This window comes from Cherax quadricarinatus, chromosome 30, assembly GCF_038502225.1.
Source record: "Cherax quadricarinatus isolate ZL_2023a chromosome 30, ASM3850222v1, whole genome shotgun sequence".
NCBI lineage: Eukaryota > Metazoa > Arthropoda > Malacostraca > Decapoda > Parastacidae > Cherax > Cherax quadricarinatus.
Genome location: NC_091321.1, coordinates 20262879 through 20281298, shown reverse-complemented (window position 1 = coordinate 20281298; position 18420 = coordinate 20262879). Strand labels below are relative to the sequence as shown.

At 40.0% G+C, this 18420-nt stretch overlaps 1 protein-coding gene across 1 annotated transcript in view; it reads right to left on the bottom strand.

The window, feature by feature from the left end:
* The window catches only part of LOC128692513 (transcriptional regulator ERG-like), a 9827-nt gene extending 8808 nt beyond the window's left edge, over positions 1-1019 (bottom strand). The window contains exons 1-2 of the mRNA XM_070089984.1: positions 455-1019; positions 1-159 (exon numbers count right to left, since the gene is read on the bottom strand). The exon at positions 1-159 is cut by the window's left edge and continues 40 nt beyond it. Of these exons, the coding sequence (XP_069946085.1) occupies positions 1-159; positions 455-730 (435 nt within the window). The 5' untranslated portion in view covers positions 731-1019. The remainder of the gene's footprint in view (positions 160-454) is intronic.
* Between the last annotated feature and the right edge of the window lie 17401 nt (positions 1020-18420).

Sequence of the window (18420 nt, the reverse complement as noted above, 5' to 3'; positions counted from 1 at the left end):
GAAGACTTGACCGTAGCGAGGTCCTAGGAGTTGAGAAAAGTTTTGCTGAGTTAACTGAAGGAGATTATTGCCAGTGAGAGTCTTGAAGCTCCACAGATCAAGAGAACTGCGATCCACACCCAGCTGAGCACACACACTCTCCGCCCACTCCAAACAGTCCTGAGACGGAACACTTGCTTAGCGGAATGGTTTAGTGAGGAGGATCAAATGTAACTGGCTAGGCAACGTTCCAGCGCTGGTTTACATGAAGATATGTGTGTGTGTGTGCGTGTGAAGAGGGGTAGGAAGTGGAGTCCATGAAGGCATGTCCGTCCTTCTCTCTCTCTCTCTCTCTTCTAAAACATTGCATTAACCACAGATATATCATGAACAGAGAAATATAAACAAACCGTAAAATTAATTATTTGCCTTACAACAATAACAAAAGGTTTGAAAATATGAAAAACCCTCTCACCTCTCCCTCCCAGTCACGCACGTCTCGAGTTGGGAAGCTCATGGCGTCCCCCTGGTAGCTACCACTGTTATCACTATAAGTCTCCTGAAGACCGTAGCCACAGACGTCAAGGCTGCCTCCACCGTAGCCCTGTGTGTCCCTGGTGCCAGTGGCTGATGGGAAGGTGTCCATGTTAGTGAGGTAGGTGTGGCAGAGTGTGTCAATGCTGCCTGACTGGCCCAAGAGAGAGTCCTCGAATTTGAGGGTAGACTCAAGGTTATCGAACCCTGGATCCATACTGCCCCGCTTCGGTGCTGTTCCACTTAGCCACGGCTACGTTTGCAGGAACTTGTGGGTATCTGCTGACCCTTTCTGGAACCCACGTTAGTCCAGGAACACTGGATAAGGTGTAAGTCCAGGCGAAGTGGGTATACCGTGGGCAGCAGCAGACGGAGCGGCAGGAGAGACGAAGAAGCAGCAGCGGGAGGTGATGAGGAGTGAGCTTCGAGCAGTCTCAGGCCACCTATAAACCCAACGAAACAAGAGATGGGGGGAGGATCCATTTTGGTGACGTCACCGACCGGAGCCTTCCTAGTGTGAGAGGTAAGAGAGAAGAAGAGATGGCGCTGGGTTGCTCTCACAACACTCGCATACCTCACATGTCCCAGACACTGTGAGGCCGTAAGTGCCCGGGGAAGAACCGCATCTCCTTTGACGTCAGTCAGAGTTCCGGGTAACTTTCCGGTGATTCTGCTGGGCTGTGTCAGCCTCGCTCCTCGCCGTAGTTAGCGGCTGTTACCTCATTTCCTTCGTTCTCATTGGCCGAGGCGACGTTTCCGGTCTGACGCATACCAACGAACTTTTTGCTACGACTGTTTTTGCCGCGATGTATCGCATTACCGCGATGCTCTGACGGAATTTTCCAAACAATTTTTTACTCTTTCATTTGTTTACAAATAACACTTGACTACACTGACGCTAACAAACAGTACAGTCTCGATAAACAACAAAACACAGCTGCAACTAAGGACCATATCTAGCATCACAAACAAACACAATCAACTTGCAAACAAATTGTCAAGATGCTCACTTGTTTTTGTTGTAAATCAACACTACTTTCACCAAGAAGAAATCTGCGGTGTTAGCACTCCATGGTTCACATATTTTCCTGCTCTTTCAGTATGGCACAGAGCCACCAGCCATGACCTTCAAACTCGCATGGCTAATCAATTTTGAGAAGTTTACAGTTTCATTATTCCAGAGATCAGCAGCCACTTACGTATAGAATCTTTACAACTTTCCTTAGGAAAATCTTGTGACAAGAGAAGTATGAGAAGCCAAGTCTCAGTGAGTTCTTGAAATTCACTCAATACTCAGATCCTTAAGACTTCCTTGACGTACGTGTGATCTCTAGAGAGAGGTTGGCGAGGCCAGCTATATACAGATTTTCAGGACTGGGTATGATAGGGCCCAGGAAGGCAGGAGGCAGGACCAGGAGCTGAGTTCCAACTTCTTCAAACAAAAGTCGGTGCATACACACACACACACACACTCTTCATAAAGAAGTTGAGAATGAAACATAAAATAAATCATTCACAATTTTATAATGCACATAAAAACTATCACGTAAGACCTGAACACTTAAATAATAGCTGTTACGTGTGAGGGCTGAGACTTGGCCAGTTCAGCACCTGAGGCATAGCTGACCTCTGTGTGGCCCAACACCTGAGTCATAGCTGACCCCTGTGTGGCCCAACACCTGAGTCATAGCTGACCTCTGTGTGGCCCAACACCTGAACTGTGCAGGGTTGCTAAAGCCACTGTTGTGATGATTTTACTGACATTCTGAAGGTCTTCAAAGCCAGGTTGCAAACTGATATGATAAGATTGGATTCGGTGTAAATTCTATTATGTTGAGAGAAACACATCTCTTGAAGATAATGGTCCCAGTGGTGGTCAGTGAACTTGGTAGAGCATACGTGGGTACCCACACGGAGGGTTGGTCAGAGTGAACAGTCAATAGTTCATCAAGGTCAAGTCAAATTTAATTTTCTTGATTACAGGTGTTGATTCACCAGAGGTGAATCAACACTTGTAATCAAGAGATGTAATCCCAGAGCTGAGTACATCTTTTTTTTTTTTTGAACATTCTGAGGAAAAACACGTGTTATGCCAAGTACTTCGACAAGACTATTACAAGTTATGTATATTACTAATAGTTAGGAACTATAAATACTAGTTCTGTTTTATTCATTTACAGTCGTTAATTACTGCTTAAATCAAATTCATTAGTACTATTATTTGCAGGAAGATCAAATACTACTACTACTACTACTACTACTACTACTACTACTACTACTACTACTACTACTACTACTACTACTACTACTACTACTACTACTACTACTACTAATAATAATAATAATAATAATAATAATAATAATAATAATAATAATAATAATAATAATTTTTATTTCTACAAATATATGATACAACTTATACAGACCATAGCTGATATCACTGACATACTATATAGAAAGCCCCTGGTTATACAGAGCATTTCAGTCATCTTAGGTTAAGCTCGTTCCCCAGGATGCCACCCACAACAGTAGACTAACACCCAGGTTGCCAGGTACCTGGCTACCTAAATGGGGAGTTGACGCTTAAATAAGTTAGCTCTATATGATACAAATAAAGGTAGTAGAAAAGCCAGAAACTATTGAGAAAACAGATCATTATCTATTCCAGCTGTCATATTACCCAAGCGTACTGCTAGAAGGAACAGCCTAGTTGACCAGGTGGTTAACAAGGAGCGCAAAAGAGCTCTTGATACCGGTCACAGGTGTGAGAGTGAAGGTCACCGGTGGGAGGAAAGGTCACAGGTGGGAGGGAAGGTCACAGGTGGGAGGAAAGGTCACAGGTGGGAGGGAAGGTCACAGGTGGGAGGGAAGGTCACAGGTGGGAGGAAAGGTCACAGGTGGGAGGGAAGGTCACAGGTGGGAGGGAAGATCACAGGTGGGAGGGAAGGAAGCAAGACTTCACAATTAAGAGACATCTGGGTACCAAGGCAAAGAAGTTTCAAAGAAAGAATTAAGGGGTCTTCATAGGTGCAAAGACAATTAAGGGGTCTTCATAGGTGCAAAGACAATTAAGGGGTCTTCATAGGTGCAAAGACAATTAAGGGGTCTTCATAGGTGCAAAGACAATTAAGGGGTCTTCATAGGTACAAAGACAATTAAGGGGTCTTCATAGGTACAAAGACAGAATTAAGGGGTCTTCATAGGTGCAAAGACAATTAAGGGGTCTTCATAGGTACAAAGACAGAATTAAGGGGTCTTCATAGGTGCAAAGACAATTAAGGGGTCTTCATAGGTGCAAAGACAATTAAGGGGTCTTCATAGGCGCAAAGACAATTAAGGGGTCTTCATAGGTACAAAGACAATTAAGGGGTCTTCATAGGTACAAAGACAGAATTAAGGGGTCTTCATAGGTGTAAAGACAATTAAGGGGTCTTCATAGGTACAAAGACAATTAAGGGGTCTTCATAGGTACAAAGACAGAATTAAGGGGTCTTCATAGGTGCAAAGACAATTAAGGGGTCTTCATAGGTACAAAGACAATTAAGGGGTCTTCATAGGTGCAAAGACAATTAAGGGGTCTTCATAGGCGCAAAGACAATTAAGGGGTCTTCATAGGTACAAAGACAATTAAGGGGTCTTCATAGGTACAAAGACAGAATTAAGGGGTCTTCATGGCCAAAGAAAGAAAATTGTAATGAAAACTCAAAATGACACCGAGACACCACACAGGAAGTGACAGGAAAATGTTTACTGACTGAAGGTTACGTAGTGTTTACAAACCAGGGAGGACTAAAACCAGAAATGGAAGGAAGGAAAACCAGGCTGAGGTATGAAGGAAATGACGAGGACTTTCAACGGTACGTGATAGATCAAATATGTTATTAATATTGAGAGTGAGTGAAGTATTGGAAGTCCGGAAGACGGCAGACGTGATAATATTGCTCCGGAGAGGTGTGGCAGGCTAAGTGTGGCAGAGTGAGTGTGGCAGGCTGAGTGTGGCAGGCTGAGTGTGGCAGGCTGAGTGTGGCAGGCTGGAATGCATAGTAGGCTGGAAAACCTAGAACTACATCACTGAACGTAACAAGGGGTAACTTATATATTGCCAAGATAGCTAACAGAAAATCTTGGTAAACAGAGATTGAAGGTAAGTCTTGGAAAACCTACAGAGACACGTAATAGATGAGAGGAGAGACAGGAGAGGAGAGACAACGAATAGAGGAATCAATGAGAAGCATGTTTCTGGAATGTCAGATGTTTATTGTAACAAGTAAGCTAAGTAGGTCAATGGCAATAACTGGGTGTAAATAGGATCTGAAATAAGGGGGCTAATAGGCTTTCTATGTAGTCTCGTGTATTACGGAATTAAAATTCACAAAGTTTATCTCAGTCTCTCGTCAACACACCGCAGCTTTACGTTTTCTGTGTAAAAGCATTAGCTCGAACGTTTTCTTCGAATTCGTATTTATTTATATAAGTTTATTTAGGTTCAGGTTCACGTAAGTTATTATACAAAGTAACATGTTTAAATTACCTAAGATGACCCAAAAAAAGTCAGAGTGACCTATTTCCACTGGGGTCCTTGTAATATCTTAAAGCCTAACTGTAGTCCCCTGGCAGTCTTCAAGCTGGCACTGGACAAGCACCTAAAGTCAGTTCCGGATCAGCCGGGCTGTGGCTCGTACGTTGGTTTGCGTGCAGCCAGCAGCAACAGCCTGGTTGATCAGGCTCTGATCCACCAGTAGGCCTGGTCACAGACCGGGCCGCGGGGGCGTTGACCCCCGGAACTCTCTCCAGGTAAACTCCAGGTAAGATACAGTCAATCGTAAACAGCTAAGTAACTCAATTGTGTGAAAATCAGTTACAGAAATACAGTGACCTAAATTATTTACATAAATATTAAATAGAGAGGATCAGCTTACAATAATTGGTACACGAATGATAACTATACAAGAAATCACAAGAAAATAATTCTTATGGTTACACGTATTTCATGATATTAGACACATGATTATTAAAAACACAGTGATGGCAAATTATCAATATTTAATTTTAAGCAGTCACAGAAAAAAAATCAATCAGATAAGTGATCATTACTCTAAAACAGTGACACAACGTTTCCATCCATGCCAGGAGTGAGAAATTATATGCATGAGGTTCACAGGCGTTAACCTGAATTCTTACATGCATATAATTTGAGCCAGATACAACTAAGATAATACTGATAAGTAAGTAAGTAAGTAAGTTTATTCAGGTATACACAAATACAGTTACATAGAATTATCATACATAGCAGCATATGTGTAGAGAACCTAGGATAACCCATCTGCATCTCAGAGCTAGGTGGGACTTCAGGTACGGAAGGTCGCAGCACTGCACCTCCCTCGATCACCACTCCAAACCACACTCACACAAATGTGAAAATTATTATTATTATTATTATTATTATTATTATTATTATTATTATTATTATTATTATTATTATTATTATTGTGGAAAATTGATTTACTTGGATGTATTATTATATACATAACAGTAAATGAACATTGATAATTATTATTTATCAGTTAGACAAGTAGGAATTTGGGACACCTAGGTCGCAAAAAATGTCCCCCTTCGATACCTACCACTGTCATATTCACAAGTTGCTCTGGACCTATTAATTAAATGAAATATACATACACCAGGAATGCTGGTAAATATATAAATTTGTGGATTGTATATTAAAAATAATAAATAGTTATATATATACACAATTACATAACAGAAGGAAAATATATCTTAATATCACTCACCAATTTGACTGGAGATTAATGTGTATCATACTCAGAAAACCTCACTCTAACTAAATCTATGAAAATAATGCTGGCCAGAATTACACACAAATCTAGAGAGCTTATCTGAGGTTCCTGGAGCTGTCTTGTCCAGTCGTCTGATATCTCAAGTTATGCAGGAATGCACATCCACCAATTTCGCCTCCTATTTGAGAGGTGTCAACACAATTTTAACCTCTAGAGCATGAAAAATTCTTCCCATTACACCAACGTTTGTACAAAATTCAAAACCAAGATGGCGAGTCTCGTCTGCGCAGACGCAGGCTTTCCGTTTTCTATGACATAAATATTATTAAATACAGTATGGCCATCTATTTACATATAAATACTGAATTTCTGGAAAATATATACAGTATTTTCCACACTGCGGCCGGCCGGAGTTCGTTGCTAAACGACTCAGATTACTCTTTCCTTTAGGAGACGATTCCAGCCAGTTCTGGCTTGAGTGGCTGTTCTCCTAGTAGGTCTTACTACGATTTCATCTTCCGGCATCACTTCCATATCACTCGTGTCACTTTCCCTCAGATTTTCATTTACGTTTGATTGAACACCTAATTCCAAGGGAATCAATTTATTAATTGTGTGTAAACTTTCCTGGCCACAACACAACACTTTGACATTCCTGACAACACCTTGTGCATCTGGGTACAGTGTCAATACTTTGCCCAGAGGCCACAATGTTCGATGTTGTTCAGTGTCAATTAACACAATGTCACCTGGTTGAATGGTCTGTCGATCTACTGCCTCTGTCGCACCATAAAAGTGTTCACGTAGTGTAAGAAGATATTCCTTACACCACACATTAGACCAATGATCAATTATTTTATTTATCATTTTAAATTTATTACACAACACTGCCGCATCATTGTAATCTTCATCACTTTCTTCCGGATTATCTCTATAGACAGGGGCAGCTTCCAATTTCCTTCCACATATTAGGTGAGAAGGTGTTAATACATCTGCATCAGGTTTATCACTCATGTATGAGAGAGGCCGATTATTTATACGATTTTCTGCCTCCACTAACACTGCACGGAATTCTTCCAAATTAATTCTATTTCAGTGTAGTACTTTGCGGAGACACCTCTTCACTGTGCCTATCAGTCTTTTGTACAGCCCCCCCCCCTACCAAGGGGCTCTAGGAGTAATAAATTTCCAGGTACGCCCTCGCTGGGTTAACAGAGATTGAACATCGTTACTATTATTTAATTCTATCAAGTGTTGAGCACCTGCTACAAAATTTGTGGCATTATCCGAAATCATTAAACCTCGGACAGGATCTCCTAGCTGCAAATTTTCGAAACAGCTGTATAAACTGTTCTGCAGACAAGTCCTGTGCCACTTCTAAATGAACTGCCCTAGTAGCAGTACAGGTGAACAAACATACACTTTCAGTGGAACACCATTTGACGTACCTGTTAAAATTATTGGACCACTGTAGTCTACACCTGTTACATCAAATGGTTTCACTAATTGTACACGCTCCTTTGGCAATGGTGGAGGACCTGGGTACATATAGGATCTGGCATCCACACGGCGACATATTACACAAGATTTAATCACCCTTTTTACACTTTGCCGTCCTTGTGGAATCCAGAAAGTTTCCCTAATACAATTTAAGGCATCTTGTACCCCACCATGCATTACATTTTTATGGGCATTTAGAACAATCAAATTTGTTAGATGATGAGTTTTGGGCAGTAAGATAGGGTGTTTAGCATAATCACCCAATTCAGCATTTTGTAACCTACCTCTGCACCTAATTACATTGTTCTCTAAATACAGCCCCAATTTCTCTATTATGGAACCTTTCACAATTTTTCTTTCCATCATCAATTTAATCTCATTTCCATAGATTTCCTCCTTTACCCTCTTTATCCAAAATTCAAGAGGATGTGAAAACTTATATGAAATATTTATCTTGTTTAGAAATTCAAACACCAACTTAGTTACATTGATTAGTTTGGGTAAAGAAGAATACCTATTTATATCAATGGCTAAGGAAGGACAAACTATTGGAGCGGTGGTCACAGTAATTTCAACAGGAGCAATATACGCCTTTTGTACAGGCCAATTAGCTTTATTTACCAACCAGCTCGGTCCTTTAAACCATGATACAGCATTTACAAATTTAGCATAAGTAAACCTCTAGACAAGAAATCGGCTGGATTCTCCTCCCCAGGTATATGATTAAAGGTTAACATATGCTCACCCAAACTATTATACTTCTCTTGCATCTGATTAATTTCAGCGACTCTGTTTTGTACGTACACAATTTTACTGTTTCCATTACGAATCCATTGTAAGGATACCTCATTATCAGACCAAATTACAGTGTCGCTAATATTTATCTCCTGCAACTTATTTCTTATATAATTAGCTAATTTGACACCTACATAAATGGATGTTAATTCCAACTGAGGCAAGGTACGTGATTTAATTGGAGACACTTTAGCCTTAGACATAACAAGAGAAATAACACTATTACATTGAAGGTAAGCCACTGCTCCATATGCCAATTTTGAAGCATCACAAAAAATGTGGAGTACATTTTTCCCATTTGGATTGGCCACCTGGTGTGGGAACTCCAACATTGGAATTTTTTCATAATCACCAATTAATTCATCCCACCTGTTAATGAATTCCTCAGGTAGAATTTCATCCCAAGCACATTTAAGTTTCCATACTTCCTGAATTAATAATTTTCCTCTTATAGTAAGGGGTGACACTAAACCTAGTGGATCAAAACATTTGGAAACTTCAGCAAGCAAGACTCTCTTAATTAATTTATTGGACATACTGTAATTATTAGGTTTTAACATTAACAAATCTCTCTCAGTATCCCAAGTTAATCCCAATACATTACTACATTTTGGCACTTCATCTCCAGGGTAATCTTTACTTATTTTGTCCTTTAATTTGGACGAATTACTATTCCATTCCCTCAGAGGCATATTTGCACTTTGCATTATTTTATTAGCCTCTCCATAAGTCATTAACAGCTCCTCTTCAGTTGACGTCACACCCAGGAAATTGTCCACATAAAATTGTTTTCTCATTACTTTACTCAATGGACTTTCCATAAGTTTAAGGTGTGCATTTATCGTCGCTTGAAGTAGGAACAGACTGGATGTAGCACCAAATAATACGCTCCTAAAGCGAAAGGTTTTCAGAGGGCTAAGTGGGTCACTAGGATTCTCAGGCCATAAGAAGCGGGTACAATCCCGGTCAGCCTCTTGTAAACCCACTCTTAGGAAATCTTTACTTATGTCAGCCGTAAAGGCATAATTCTTTACCCTGAAATTTAATAAGATATCTCCTAATTTTTCCGTCAACGACGGACCTGTCATCAAACAGTCATTTAAACTAGGTACATTTTTGTTACTCCTGGCACTACAATTAAACACAATCCTCAAAGGAGTGGTCTTAGAATCCTTCTTCACTCCGTCATGTGGCAAATAGTGACCATAAATTTTGGCTTGCTCAGGAGGTACCTCTTCTATAAATTTATTAATTAACTGCTCAGCAATTATATCATTATAGGCAGTTAACAATTCTGGTGTCTTACTCAGTTCGCGGAGCTGAGCCTTTAACTGCCCATATGCCATTCTGTAATTAGTGGGCAATTCTGGATGGTTCAGTCTCCACGGAAGTCGTACCCAGTATTGTCCAGATTCAAATTTTACATCTTTCAGGTACTGCTCCTGAGTAAAAGAATCGTCTGGACTTTCTTCATTTACATTTATTCCAATGCTGTCTAATTCCCACAATTTATGCACTGGCTCAACACCATCCTCTATGGAAGAATTATACTGGGGTACAACTTCATGAGTAAGACACACAGTTATGGTATTTGTAGTTTCCTCTAGTCATGAATTATTATTACGAGGAATCCTACCATACATTACATGTCCTCCTGCAGTCTTCAAAAGGGTGACACCACATTTCTTTACCATACCCTTTACAAAGGAGGCATAATAATCACTACCTTTCAAAATATTTATTGGGCCTACAGAATCATCACTTACCCCAGAAGGTGCTAAATTTACATTATGTGAGAGTCTTTCTGTAGCTTTACTAAGCCCTACTGTAGATATTTTCTCTGGAAGTCTATCTACAATTACTGCATTAACACATTTTTTCTCATTGCCCAACCTGACAGTTACGTAAACAGTGTCATACAATTGAGACCTTTTATCCGAGAGAAAACCAGATAATTTTAAAGTTGTGGGATCTCCCATCTGTACTTTCATACCATCAAGACATTTACGTTTTATGAACGTACGCTGGGATCCCTGATCTAATAATGCAGTTACATTTTTTTGATTTATGCCTTTTATCATCAATTTTTACCTGTAACACAGGTAAGGCTACTTCAGCAAAACCATCATTATTAACATTAGCAGCAAATTTTACATTAGCCACTGTTGTGTCAGGATTGTCAACATTATCATTATTATCAACATTGTCATATAGACCTTTACACATGACTATATGGTGTCTTCCTTTGTGACATTGATAACAGAAGTTTAATTTGGCATAACAATCCTTTACATTGTGATTACCCAAACACCTGATACATCTGTCAAGTTCCTCCAATCTTTCAACTTTATCATTCCATGAATTGTATGCATTGTAATTCTTAGAAAAATGAGTACCCTTGCAGAAGAGACAATCTCTCCTTTCTTTGACTGGTTTCTTATTAACTGGGCTACTCTTAGGAGGGTACTTATTCTTCTTACCTTGTGGAGGATCATTATTTCTGATTCCTGCTACTTGATATGCACCTATGCAACTATTTTTAGAATGAAATTTGATTATTAACATTGGGATAATTTTTCCCTTTGTGAAACTTGACAGATACTTCAGAGTTATTATGTGTTGCATCTTTAAAATGAGTTTGTTGGCTGGTCTGCAACTGCACAATTAATTCTTGTAGACCTAGTCTTATTTCCTCCAGACCAAAATAACCTTTGTGATATTTGTTCGAGAGCCATTCAAGTGTTTTACAGCTTAATTTATTCTGTACCATGGCACTCAATAACCAGTCTGATTCCTTCAGATTATATTTATTACTTAAAGTTTTGAGAGTGCTCTCCAGTTTAACTCTAAACTGTTGTAAACCTTTGTAAGTGTGATCTGGAGATTTTAAACTAACAATGATATTCACTAGATCCAACCTACTTTGTTCTATATTACCATAAGTGACTTTCAACAAGTCAACTGCTTCCTTGTAAGAGTCATCTACATTGGGAAAGGCTTGTATGAGTATGTGAGCATCTCCTCTTACCTGCCCTTTGAGGTAAAATAATTTAGTTACACAGGCTAGGTCACTCCTGTCATGCACAGCTGCTTTAAAAATTGACCAAAATTCCTCCCAATTTTCTCCAGGATTAAACACACGTAAACACAATTCTGGGAGTTTTGGCAAAGACATATTATTTGTTGGAGCAGACTGATTAACTGCCTGGTTTACACATTTTAATTTATTCAAGGCCTGACTTTTACAAGAAAGAATCTTTTCCTCTAATTCATAATACTGATTAATCATGAGATCTATTTCAGTCTCATCTACACAGTTTACTAATAAATCTCCTTCATATTTGTTGTAATATAATTTGTATGAATCATATCTATTACCTAAAGCATCTAAATACAATTTTAAATCATCAGTATTCACAGTTTCTTGATTCATTAATTCCAAGCACTTATTATATGCCTTGGTTACATGAACTTTTCTAGCCTGTATTGATGCTTTCTTTGCTCTATATTCCATATGTTTTCTTCTATATTAATTTCCTCAATTTCAGCCATGATGCAATGTATTAAATTCAACTTAATAACACTGATTATGAACTAAATTATGCACTTTATAAAGGTAAATAGTACAACTTACCTTTGAATAAATCCCAGCTACTTGAGCTCAGCAATTACATGTGCAAGAAAATTATATAAATTTTAAATGTACATTAATACAAACTTGGCTCATCAAAATTAATATTACACAAATTAATAAATCCTTGCCAGAATTTGGCATAGCAAAATTAATATACACATTAATATAATTAGTTACACTTGGCTTATCAATCACACATACATTGATATAAATCTTGGCCAGAATTGGCTTATCAAAATTAACATTATACAAATACATTAATATAAATCGTAGCCACTTTGGCTTTGCAAAATTAATATACACATTAATATAATTAGCTACACTTGGCTTATCAATTACACATACACTTATACACATTAATATAATCTTTAGCCACACTTGGCTTATCCAAATTAATATTGTAATAATTATAATCCACTACACATTAAGTAAATTTGTGAACTTAACATCCACCTTCTTCTGTTATTTCACATATAATTATTAAGTAATTAACTAATTAATGACTTCACTAATTACCTCCGGTTCAAGAAGGACCAACGGGCAAATTAAATGTGGAAAATTGCATTTACTTGGATGTATTATTATATACATAACAGTAAATGAACATTGATAATTATTATTTATGATTATATACACCTGGAAAATCCTAGAGGGACTAGTACCGAACTTGCACACGAAAATCACTCACTACTTGGCAGACGATGTAACATCCCCCCAATGAAAAGCAGGGGTGTCACTAGCACGTTAAGAGACCATACAATAAGTGTCAGGGGCCCAAGACTGTTCAACTGCCTCCCAGCATACATAAGGGGGATTACCAACAGACCCCTGGCAGTCTTCAAGCTGGCACTGGACAAGCACCTAAAGTCGGTTCCTGACCAGCCGGGCTGTGGCTCGTACGTTGGTTTGCGTGCAGCCAGCAGTAACAGCCTGGTTGATCAGGCTCTGATCCACCAGGAGGCCTGGTCACAGACCGGGCCGCGGGGGCGTTGACCCCCGGAACTCTCTCCAGGTAAACTCCAGGTAAACTCCAGACAAGTAGGAATTTGGGACACCTAGGTCGCAAAAAATGTCTCCCTTCGATACCTACCACTGTCATATCCACAAGTTGCTCTGGACCTATTAATTAAATGAAATATACATACACAAGGAATACTGGTAAATATATAAATTTGTGGACTGTATATTAAAAATAATAGTCATATATATACACAATTACGTAACAGAAGGAAAATATATCTTAATATATATATATATATCACTCACCAATTTGACTGGAGATTAATGCGTATCATACTCAGAAAACCTCACTCTAACTAAATCTATGAAAATAATGCTGGCCAGAATTACACACAAATCTAGAGAGCTTATCTGAGGTTCCTGGAGCTGTCTTGTCCAGTCGTCTGATATCTCAAGTTATGCAGGAATGCACATCCACCAATTTCGCCTCCTATTTGAGAGGTGTCAACACAATTTTAACCTCTAGAGCACGAAAAATTCTTCCCATTACACCAACGTTTGTACAAAATTCAAAACCAAGATGGCGAGTCTCGTCTGTGCAGACGCAGGCTTTAATACTGAATTTCTGGAAAATATATACAGTATTTTACACAATTATTATTATTATTATTGTGATATTATTGTTGTGATAGAAACACAGGCCTTATCTCTAGGCTTTATTGAACATAGAATCTTCATAGTACTTCTGCAACAACAAAATATAATGACTAGTACATCTAATAATAGCTTCTACAGGGATGGTGATGTCTTGCATATGTCAAGAGAAAAGTTATAACTACAGGCCACATATTTAAACTCACCATGTAATCTGCATCGCTGATAAATGGATTAAGTAGGAGAGAATCACACACCATGTGTTGGTGCCCATGACACACACCAAACTGTTGTTGTTGTTAAGGGCCCCTAGAGGTGGTGCAGTATTATCCTGCTGCTGCTCCCCACAGGACCAGTATCACTACAATCTCCCCCTTCTAAAATATCAGAGACAGTAATCTCCCAAACTGTTAGGTGGGCGACGTACACGTCCCGACCTTCGTAGCCCTTGAGCCTCTTCACCAGGTTCGATATTTTCCAGCGGGGTTTGATTAACTGCTGGAGCAGAATCCTCTATTTCCATAGGGGTAGTCTCAAGGGGCTTTCCAGGAGAAAACGAAGCATCTTTCACATCTATTGGTGTATCTTGAGATTCCACACTAATAGGGATTTCAACTGGGGCTAAATGTCTTGTAGATACTGTAGTCTCTTCACCATTTTGGTAGCGAATGTGGGCGTAATGTGGATTAGCTTGCAGGAGCTCTACCTCTTCCACTAAAGGATCCGTCTTGTTCATCCTACGGTGACTCTTCAGGAGAACGGGTCCAGGATGACATAACCAAGTGGGCACGGAGGCTCCCGTAGAGGAACGACGTGAATAGTTGAGGAGTCTTTCATGAGGGGTTGCATTAGTAGCTGTGCACAGCAGTGATCTAATAGAGTGAAGAGCATCAGGTAGGACAGTTTGCCAGTGTTGAACAGGTAGATTGCGCGACTTTAATGTCATTGTAACTGCCTTCCATATAGTACCATTGAACCGCTCCACTTGACCATTGCCTTGAGGGTTGTAGCTTGTTGTTCTGCTGCAGGCAATACCTTTGCTAGCCAAAAACTCCTGAAGTTCGTTACTCATGAACGAGGATCCCCTGTCTGAATGAATATAAGCTGGCATACCAAAAATAGAGAACAACTGTGAAAGACAACTAATAACAGTTGAAGCAGCCATATTTGCACAGGGGAATACAAAGGGAAACCTTGAATATTCATCTACTATGTTAAGGAAATACCTATTCTGATTTGTGCTTGGTAGAGGTCCTTTGAAATCTATATTCAATCTTTCGAAAGGCTGGGTGGATTTTATGAGATGAGTCTTCTCTGGCTGATGAAAGTTTGGCTTGCACTCTGCACATACTCTGCATGCTCTGATCACTTGTCGCACATCTTCCACTGAGTAGGGCATGTTCTTTGATTTGACAAAATGGTACAGGCGTGTAACTCCTGGGTGACACAAAGCCTTGTGGAGAGCTGAGAGTGATTGCAAATCATGACATGCTGCTCCACAGTGGGACCTAGAGAATGCATCAGGTGAGATGTTCTCTTGACCCGGTCGGTACAGAATATCAAAGTCATAACACGATAGTTCCATCCTCCAGCGTAATATCTTGTCATTCTTTATCCTACTTTTGTGCCTCTTGTCGAACATATACATCACGGACCGTTGGTCAGTACTTATGGTGAAATGTCTACCAGTTAAATAATGCCTCCAGTGGCGAACTGCTTCTATGATGGCCTGGGCTTCCTTTTCTACAGCAGCATAACATTTCTCTGATCCTTGAAAAGTTCTCGAAAAGAAGGCTACTGGTCGTCCTGCCTGAGATAAGACTGCAGCAATGGCAATGTCAGATGCATCCGTTTCCACTTCGAATGGTAGGGACTCATCAATGGCTTGAACTACTGAGTTTTCAATGTCCTGTTTGAGAGTATGGAAAGCGGCTTCTGCTTCCTTTGTCACAGGAAATGTGGTAGCACTCAATGGGCGGACTTTACTTGAATAGTTGTAGATCCATTGTGAGTAATAAGCAAAGAGACCAAGAGTTCTTCGGAGTGACTTTTTGTCTTGAGGCATTGGAAGTTCCCGTAGAGGTCGTAGTCGTTCAGGGTCTGGGAATATTGAACCTCCTTCCACTACATAACCAAGGATGCTAAGCCTTTTAGTTGAAAAAGTGCACTTTTCCTCATTGTAACTGATATTTTTCTTCTTGGCGGCTTCCAAAAACTTATCAAGGTTTGCATCATGTTCCTCCTGGGTCTTGCCACAAATGGTAACATTATCTAAATACGCGTAGGTTCCCATGAGTTGCTCTTCCTGAATGAGTGAATCCATAATTCGTTGGAAGCAGGCTACCCCATTGGTGACTCCAAAAGGGACTCTGGTAAACTGATACAGGCCATCACTAGCCTGAAACGCTGTGTATGGTTTATCTTCATTCCTTATAGGGACTTGATGATAGGCACTCTGCAGATCAATTGTGCTAAACACGTAGTACTGAGCAATTTTGTTCACTGTATCGTCAATTCGAGGTAGAGGGTACCCATCAAGAAGTGTAAATTTGTTGATTGTCTCAGAGTAATCGATAGCCAGTCTCCGTTTCCTATAACCATCTTTAACAACAACAACCTGTGCACGCCAAGGGGAATCACTCGGTTCTATAATACCCTCCTTCAGCAGCCTCTGAGTTTCTTTCTCAATGAACATCCGATCCTCATAAGAATAGCGGCGTGACTTAGCTGATATAGGATGGCAATCCGCGGTAAGATTTGCAAACAGCTTTGGTGGGTCTACCCTTAAAGTGCTAAGTCCACAGACAACAAGAGGAGGCAGTTCACCTCCATATGTTAAGGTGACACTACCATGCAGCTTCTGAAAGTCCTGACCAAGGATAACATCAGAGCACAGTTGTGGCAGAATAGCTAAATGTACATCTTGATAATCCTTTCCATTAACTCTGAGATTTACCTTACAAAACCCTAAGGTCTGAATAGAGAGAGATGTTGATGCCATGGAAACGGTACCTGATGAGTGATGTAGAGTCAAGGAGAGCCGTTTAACTAAGTCAAGGTTGATGAAACTCTCTGAGCTGCCACTATCAATAAGACCATCTACTTCTGTTCCTTTGATGAATACTTTCACAACTGCCTTTGACAGTGAATTTGGAGTAGCCGCAGAAGTCACTGTTGCTAGAGTCGCATGATCACTGGAATGTGTGGAGGCACTAGCTCTTGTTGATGCATTAGCACGACATACTTTAGCAAAGTGACCTTTCTTGTGGCATTTATGGCACATTGCTTCACGAGCAGGACACTTTGGACGTGGATGTCTTGAAAAACCACAAAAGAAACACACCGTACCTGCTGCTGCTGTCACTGAGGCAGGTTCCCCAGTAACTTCATTGCAAGAGTCTTGGTCAGGAATTGCAGCACTTACCACTCGAGAAGGCTGAGTGGTACTGTATACTTCAGAATTCTTCTGGGCTGAATCTAGAGCTCTTGCCTGGTCAAAGGCAGCGGCTAAGTCGAGAGTTTTATTCTCCAATAAACGCTGCCTTATTATTGGTGATTGCAGGCCACTGATAAAAGCATCCCTGATGGACTCTTCACAATACTGAGCAGCTGTCACTGCTTGGAAGTGACAGTCCTTACCTAAAATTTTCAGTGCTTGAAAGTATTCCTCTAAGGATTCATCAATCTGCTGGCGGCGAGTTGCAAGGCGATAGCGTGCAAAGATTTCATTTGTAGGTTTAATATACTGAGACTTGAGGGTTTTGATAGCATCTTCGTAGGTATTACACTCAGAAATAGCCTCATATATCTTAGGTGACACAAAATTGATGAGCAGACTTAGTTTATCTAGATCTTCTTTAGGAAGGGCTCCCAAGAAGTTTTCGAAAGTCTTAAACCAGTGCTTCCATTCCTGAGCAGCCGTTGATAAGCTGGGGTCACAGTCTAGCCTCTCAGGTTTCAGTAAACGCTCCATGTTGTGATGTAGTCTAGCGCAGGATCACCACCAGGTAGCCCAGGATTCTATGTTCAATAAATTGTTGTGATAGAAACACAGGCCTTATCTCTAGGCTTTATTGAACATAGAATCTTCATAGTACTTCTGCAACAACAAAATATAATGACTAGTACATCTAATAATAGCTTCTACAGGGATGGTGATGTCTTGCATATGTCAAGAGAAAAGTTATAACTACAGGCCACATATTTAAACTCACCATGTAATCTGCATCGCTGATAAATGGATTAAGTAGGAGAGAATCACACACCATGTGTTGGTGCCCATGACACACACCAAACTGTTGTTGTTGTTAAGGGCCCCTAGAGGTGGTGCAGTATTATCCTGCTGCTGCTCCCCACAGGACCAGTATCACTACAATTATTATGGGCAAATCACCTGCAGGAGGCTTACACTACATTACCTAAATTATTACCTGTAAGTAATTTGGGTGAGGTAAGTGGGACTTAGTCACAGTAGGTCGCCAAACTGTCACGCCCTCGAAGCCTTCTCCCTACCATTCCCACAGAAAGCTAGACCTGACCCTAAATTGATAATTATAATATTAAAAC